Below are 7,916 nucleotides of genomic sequence, written 5' to 3'. Positions count from 1 at the left end.
AAATAAATAAATAAATAAATAAATAAATAAATAAATAAATAAATAAATATGAAAAATCAGTAGTCCTGTATACAAAAGAAAAAAGGGCTGAGAAAAAAATTTGTGAAATGACACCCAACATCAAGTACCTTGGTGTGACTCTAACCATGCAAGTGAAAGACCTGAATATAAAAAAAAAAAAAAAAACTTCAAGTCTCAGAAGAAAGAAAGAAATTGAAGAAGATATCAGAAGATGGAAAAATCTCCCATGCTCATGGATTGGTAGGATTAACATAGTGAAAATGGCCATCCTGCCAAAAGCTATCTACAGATTCAATGCAATTCCCATCAAAATACCAACACAATTCTTTACAGAACTTGAAAGAACAATCCTCAATTTGATATGGAGAAACAAAAAACCCAGAATTGCTAAGACAATCCTGTACAACAATAGATTTTTTGGAGGTATCTCCATACCTGATCTCAAGCTGTACTATAGAACAACAGTAAATAAAAGCTGCATGGTACTGGCATAGAAACAGAATGATGAACTGTAATTAATAAGAAATAATTAATTTTTAAACTAATTTAAAAAATAGACAGAATGGTGGAACAATGGAATTGAATAGAAGACCCAGAAACAAACCTACACACCTATAGATACTTGATTTTTAACAAAGAAGCCAAAATAATACAATGGAAAAAAGATAGCATATTCAATAAATGGTGCTGATCTAACTGGTTGTCTACATGTAGAAAAAAGCAAATGGATCTATATTTATCACCTTGCACAAAACTAAAGTCTAAGTGGATCAAAGACCTCAGCATAAAACCAGACACACTAAACTTGTTAGAAGAAAAAGTGGGAAAGAACCTTGAACTTATTGGCACAGGAGACAACTTCCTGAACAGAACACCAACAGCACAGGCTCTAAGATCAACAATCAATAAATGGGACGTCATGAAACTGAAAAGCTTCTGTAAAGCAAAGGACACTGTCATCAGAACAAAATGACAGCCTACATATTGCGAAAGGATCTTCACCAATCCCATACCTGACAGAGGGCTAATATCCAGGGTATATAAAGAACTTAAGAAGTTAAACACAACAAACCAAGTAATCTAATTAAAAAATGGTACAGAGCTAAACAGAATTCGCAATAGAGTAATACTGAATGGCAGAGAAACACTTAAAGAAATGTTCAACGTCCTTAGTCATCAGGGAGATACAAATAAAAAAAAAAAAAAGCCCCCAAGATTTCACCTTGCAGCCATCAGAATGGCTAAGACCAAAAACTCAAGTGACAACACATGCTAGAGAGGATGTGGAGAAAGGCGAACCCTCCTCCACTGCTGGTGGGAATGTAAACTTGAACAACCACTTTGGAAATCAATCTGGCGCTTTCTCAGACAACTAGGAATAGTGCTACCTCAAGATCCAGCTATACCACTCCTAGGCATATATCCAAAATATGCTCAATTATACAACAAGGACATTTGCTCAACCATGTTTGCAGCAGTTTTATTTGTAATAGCCAGAATCTGGAAACAACCTAGATGTCCCTCAATGGAGGAATAGATACAGAAATTATGGCACATTTACACAATGGAATACTACTCAGCAATTAAAAAAAAAAGGGAAATCATGAAATTTGCAGGCAAATGGTGGGAACCAGAAAAGCTTATCTTGAATGAGTTAACCCAGAAACAGAAAGACACACGTGGTATATACTCACTCAAAAGTTGTTATTAGACATATAATATAGGATAAACATACTAAAATCTATACTCCTAAAGTAGCTAAACAACAAGGAAGACCATAAGGAAGATGCTCAATCCTCATTCATTCAGAAGGACAATGTGATAGACATAGGAAGAAGAAGACAGGGTACAGGACAGGAGCCTACCACAGATAGCCTCTGAAAGACTACTGATCAAGGTATCAAAACAGAGGCTGAGACTCATAGCCAAACTTTGGGCAGAGTGCAAGGAATTTTATGAATGACGGGGGAGATAGAAAGACCTGGAGGAGACAGAAGCTCCTAAAGGAAACCAATAGAGCCAAACAAACAAACAAACAAAAAAACTGGGCCCTGGGGGCCTTGAAGAGAAAGATACCCCAACCAAGGACAACGCATGGAGAGGAACTAAAACCCAGCTCAGATGTAGCTCATAGACTCAGTTTCCAAGTGGGTTCCCTATTAAGGGGAGCAGCACTCCTCCATGGTTCTGTTTCAGTTCCTGCCCAGACTTTCTTCAGTGATGGAGTATATCCTGAGAGCTGTAAGACGAAATAAACCATTTTCTCCCAAGCTGCTTCTGATCATGGTGTTTATCACAGCAGTAGAAACCCTGATGAAGACTATTCCCTAAGATGAAGTGGGACTAATGTGCACAGGGAGAAACTGGAACTCAGTAGGATCAAAGGCTAAACATCCTGTGATAGTGAATGTTGTCAACTTAATTGGGTTTTAAACTCTTAGGACATTAGTGGGACACGCTTCAGGTGTGTCTAAGGGTGTTTCCAGAGAGGATTAGCTGAGAGGGAAGACCTGCCCTGACTGTAGGCAGCCCCACCACATAAGCTAGGGTGCCAGGCAGAATAAGAATTGGAGGAGGGTACACAGAAAGCTAGATATCATCAGCATTCCCCTTTCTCTGTTTTCTGATGTAATGCCAGGTTCACGGGACCCTCAGAGACAACCAGGAGGTGACTTGATGCAATAGCAAGAGAGCTTTATTATGAGAGCAAAAGTGATTGTACTCGGGACCCAAGTCTCACTGATGCAGCAGTAGAGAAGTTGGATCCCGAGCTCTGAGTGAACAGGATATTTAAAGGGAAAGTCTGTAAGCAGGGGGTTTCCATGGCAACAAGCGGGGGGTGGGGTGGGGATGGCACAGCCTTGGCCTTACAGAACTGGGTGAAGTTTAGTGGGGCGGGGTGACATTTTCTGAAGCACACAATCACAATGGCTAAGGCATATAATCACAATGGCTATTTTTCTAAACCATATCTGAAACATTGGGGAGAATTTTCCCACCCGATTTCCAACTGATTTCCACTGATTATTGTCAGGGAGTTTGTCTCTATTTTCTACGAAGCATTTATTCTGTATTATTTCCTGAAGGCTGCTGCTAAGAGAGTTAACTTTGTTTTCTGCCAAGTGCACATTCTCTGATATTTCCTGGTACCTGAATTCAGCTCCCAGTCAAGATGGCTCTTTACCCAGGCTAACTATACCCAGGCTAACTTAAACTCTTCATTACTGTACAAAAAATTCCAATAGCAAGCTGGCAGTTGGTGGCACATGCTTTTAATGCCAGCACTCAGGAGGCAGAGGCCAGCCTGGTTTACACAGCAAGTTCCCAGGACAGCCAGGGCTACATAGAGAAACCATGTCTCAGGAAAACAAACAAACAACAAAAAGAAAACAAGGGCAAAACAAAAACAATTGCTACTTTGCTTTTCCTTCCCTTGCTTTGGCCCTAGCAATCTCTAGCCTTCTTGCCCTCTCTTTTACCATCATTTTTAATGAGAGAAGTGAATAAAGTACAAGGGGTTTCTGAGTAGCCTTTCAGAAGGGTATGGTAACAGAATTATAGCATAGCCATTAAATAAGATATTTTATGGACATTAGAAATAACTTAGTGCAGCTGAGGATATATAGGTCACTGTGTTTGCATAATAGATGCAAGGCCCTGAGTTTGATCCCCAACTAAAAATCATTAAAAGACTTTATCATGAAGTGAAATTTATGCTACCTAATTTCTAAAAAAAATTAAAGTTGAAAAGCAATGAATATACACTAGTATGAACCAGACTATGGTCTGTTTTGTGAACAGCCTAGAAATACAAAACTTTTAAATGATATCAAGATAATTCATAATCATTTTCATTTATCTTTTTAAATTTTTACAACTTTTTGAAACTAGTGGAAATGATGTCAAATTACCGGGTTAGAGAATTAAAGAACACAGACTTCAGACAGTCTAGGCTCTGATTTGTATCTAGTGCTTATCACAGTCACAGACCTCAAGGTCACAGCCTTCTCTGGCAACCCAGAACCTTAAGCTGTAAAGGTAGCAGCTCTCCCACCTGGAGCGCAGCCAGGACCTCTTGCTGTAGACACTCCTACCCACACCCTCTGGCCCTTCCCCTTTTACCTCATACCTCTCCCTCCCCAACCTTACCTTTTAAGATAACTTACTATGTATACCAAGGACTCCTCACCAACTTCCTTATGTCGGAGTATTAACAGAGAGTTTAAATCTGAATTCCAGTTGTACTTCCTCTATATGAGCTGAATAGTAAGGAAACTGGTGTGAACAAACAAATTACTTTGGTAATTCAAGCAAAATAACTACAAGTTGTCCTTCCTGTCCCTACTTTATAAAGAGATAAACCTCACACAGGTACTGGAGCCTGCCATGCCTCATCCTTTCCTCCAGAACAATCTTAGGGGCAGAGGCTCACTAGGAAGCCACTACCTACCTACACCTCTCTCTCTCACTCTCTCTCTCTCTCTCTCTCTCTCTCTCTCTCTCTCCCTCTCTCCTTTATCACTCTAGTCTAGGGCTCCCACAACTACTCCTTGAGACTCTGGATTACATTTGTGTTCCAGTCTCCCTAGCTCACTTGGGTTTTTGTCCATTCTATTATGGCTCAGGGACACAGCAGGCCACCTCCCTCTGTTACATTCTCACAGCCTAGACCCACAACTAGAGCATTCTCATAGGTGCAATGAAACCCTTTGCAGGGAGAGCTCCTGATCAGAGCATAAGCTCAACAGCATGGAGCTACCCAGAGTCAAGAATGCACTTACTTTCAGGGATTCAACGAACATTGAAAAGAATCACTTTTTTGTAAAGCTCAAAGTAGAACAGCAAAGGAACAGAAAACACTATATAACCAGGTAAAAGCTGGGGCCGAGACAGGAAGGGTGTGTTTACACAGTGCAGACTCCAAAAGCAGGCTGGGAACCTCCTGAGAAGCAGCAGCACACCTCGGACGCTTCCTGAGACAAAGAATCCACAGTCAGCAGCAGAGGCATAACGTGCGGCTCCAGTTTCGAGCATGGCTCCCTCTGTCGCCAGCAGGGGACGTCAAGGCCTCGGTTCCATTCATTCAGGAGAGACAAACACAAAACAAATCAGAAGGCACCTGGCGCATAGCATTGTGATTAGCACCCGTGACGCTTTGAGTAGGACGAAGGAAAAACTAATTCCAGCTCGGGACCTAAGTACGAAGACCATTGGGAGTGGGTGGTGACAGAGCTTCACCGGTGGGTGAAGTGGAAATTAAGGTGGAGCAGTACTCAGAGGTCAGTCTTGGGAGAAAGGGGTGGAGAAAGACAGGCTTGAGGGAAGGATTGGGGCAGAAGAGAGGGAGGGGCAAGTGGGCTCCGCCTTCGTCCAGGTCTGGAGCTGGTTTTAGGCGTCCCTTGCAGACAGGTGAGCCAGACCTCTTGGGGCCTCAACAGGGGGCGGGGCGCAGGCCACCGGAGTTGGGCTGGTGTGGGCGGAGAGGGTCTGCGCGTTCTTGTTGCTCCAAGTTCAGGAAACTGGCAGGGTGTTTGCCTGGTGTGAACTGTCTTGAGATTGACTGTTGCTGCTTTCTCAGAGAAAAGGTGTTCCTCTTCTCACCCTCCTCCCAGCCTCTGTGTGGGCAGGAAACTTGAAATCTGAGTTTAGTGACTTGGGGGGTTGAAGGAGGAGGCTTGGGTCGGGACAACGTGGGGTAGAGAAGAGTCATTAGGACTTTTAGGCCTTTCTAAGATTCTTTCTCACTCTCTTGGTGTCCCCGCGGCGGCCTTGTTGTGTCTGGATTCACATTCTCCTCTATCCATAGCATGGGCTGACTCAACTGTGACAGACAGCAAAAATCTGGCTGACAGGTGAGTGATGTGTCCTCTTCCTTTTTCCAGCAGGGTCATATTGTCGACCCTCTCGCTGGGAAGAACAGAATGGAGGTCTGACCAGACCAGGAAAAGGGCAGAACTTGGCCCATTACCTGGATTCCAGAGATGCCTGTGTGCACTGAGCTCACAGGCCACAGGCCAGGCAAGGTGTAGTTGGGATCATGCAGGAGAGAGACAGAGACACAGAGAGACGGAGAGATGCAGAGAGAGATAGAGAAACACAGAGAGAGCAAGGAATGCAGGCAGTGCCAAGGCATAGTAAACTCAGATGAACGCCGAAAATCAGAACTGAACTGGTTTCCCAGCTTTTCACACCAATTGCTTAAAGAGAATGATGGAGCCCTGAGAGGCTCTGAAGATCACGTATTTCTGACTGAAACCTGGAACCAAAATAAAGGAGCATAGTATATTTACTTTGGGTCCGGTACTGCCATGGGACAATCACTAGCTAACACACAACTGTGTGTCTTTCTGCAGGTGCCCTGGGAGGGGCCATGGTGCCACAGTTGTGGGGGAAACTGAAGCAACCATTTCTCTTCCTGAGCAGTGCCTCACTCCTGCTGGGTCTGGCTTTACTAGTCATCCAGCCTAATGTCGCGCCTGTTGCTTATTTCTTCCTTTGCTTGGCTGGCTTCTGCTTCTGTGCCTGCCTCCTGGCCTGTGTTGTGGAACTGTGCCTCCAGTCAACGCAGAGCTCAAGGGAGACTGAGAATCCAGAGACCTCAGGCAATGCGCGGTGAGTTGAGAGATGATCAGGATGACAGGAAGACACCCTAAGCCCTTGTTCCTTCTATGGCTATAGTTTAAGCACAGACTCTGCTTTCCTCTGTCGCTGGTATCATTCAGAGCAATAGTTAGCAGATAATAGAGGGGTCTTTTGCAAATGTGGAAAAGAAAAAAAGGAGGGGGTCCTTTCACGCAGCCACTCATGACTGTATTTCTGCTCCCACAGGGACAATGAAGCTTTTGAGGTGCCAACCTATGAACAGGCTGTGGTGGTGATGGACTCACAATCTCAGCGCCACTTCCCAGAGCTGGAGCAACCACCCCCTTACAGCAGCATCGTAGTATCCCCAGGAGCTGAGGGAGCACAGCCTAGCCAACCAGAGAGGCCTATCACAGGCAGGCTGAAAAGGCGAGTGGGCTCAGAGGGGACAATGACTCGTAGAGGAAACTCAGGAAGAGCACTTCGACTTAGGGGTCCACGAGTTGTGTCCACTGCGCCTGATCTGCAAAGCTTGAGGATGGCCCCCAAATTGGAGCCAAATACTCCACCCCCTGCCTATGAAATCTGTTTTGCTCACCCTGATGACGACGATGTTTTCTATGAAAATAAATGGATAGTTCCCTAAGCGATACCCTCAGAACTCATCATCTGTGCCTGTTTGCCGAGTATTTCCTAATATCTACTGAATCAAAAGCTGGCTTTTCCCGGACTTCACAAATGGGCCCTTCAAACCAGCGAGGTGTCGGGCTATACCTAGTGTGGTATACTTGGATTCTTCTGGAAACATTCTGGAGCCGGCCTGATGACAGCATTTCCACAGGAAGATGAGAAAGATAAGTGATCAAGAATATCTGGAGCGGTACCTCTGAGTAATAGCTGTGTTTCATCTGTTCCAGACACCAAGCCTCCCTAAGATTTCTGGTGGAGTATTACCTACCAGGACAATGAGAGATTCTAAGGGTGAGGGGAGCTGAATAGTTTACACGAGAACAAGATACTAGTAAAAACATAAAAATAACTCGAATCAAATCCTAATTCCAGTGCCTACTGTTTTCAATACAAAACAGGCAATCCACATTACTTTAGCCTTGTCTTGGGACAACTGGTAGAGAAGAATAAAAGTCTAAATAAGACAGAGCGGGAGGCCATTTAAGGTAGGGTAAGTGCGACCAGGAGCGCTCCCAGCCTGGGAGAAGAGCGCCTTCTAGTGCTTCTCATTTTCTCTGCACCCTGGCCCTCGAAGTTCAAGGCGAACAGGGAAGGCCAGCTTCTGTGGGCTCTTTGTAGTTACT

At 44.1% G+C, this 7,916-nt stretch overlaps 1 protein-coding gene across 1 annotated transcript; it reads left to right on the top strand.

The window, feature by feature from the left end:
* The first annotated feature begins 5,379 nt into the window (after positions 1-5,379).
* Positions 5,380-7,659, top strand: Tmem139 (transmembrane protein 139). The gene is made up of 4 exons (XM_055598292.1): positions 5,380-5,430; positions 5,828-5,873; positions 6,375-6,633; positions 6,850-7,659. The coding sequence occupies exons 3-4, from the start codon at positions 6,392-6,394 to the stop codon at positions 7,247-7,249; spliced, it is 642 nt and encodes a 213-aa protein (XP_055454267.1). The 5' UTR covers positions 5,380-5,430; positions 5,828-5,873; positions 6,375-6,391; the 3' UTR covers positions 7,250-7,659.
* Positions 7,660-7,916: the final 257 nt, after the last annotated feature.

This window comes from Psammomys obesus, unplaced genomic scaffold, assembly GCF_907164565.1.
Source record: "Psammomys obesus unplaced genomic scaffold, mPsaObe1.curated_primary_1811, whole genome shotgun sequence".
NCBI classification, from domain to species: domain Eukaryota; kingdom Metazoa; phylum Chordata; class Mammalia; order Rodentia; family Muridae; genus Psammomys; species Psammomys obesus.
Note: the sequence above shows the minus strand (reverse complement) of the source record. Positions and strands in the feature narration are given on the sequence as shown.

What these genes read in the sequence shown, in the direction of transcription:
- Tmem139 (XM_055598292.1), top strand. Translation starts at nt 6,392, where the DNA reads ATGGTGCCACAGTTGTGGGGGAAACTGAAGCAACCATTTCTCTTCCTG. An exon ending in GAGACCTCAGGCAATGCGCG is followed by an intron (nt 6,634 to 6,849) that starts GTGAGTTGAGAG and finishes CTGCTCCCACAG; the next exon opens with GGACAATGAAGCTTTTGAGG.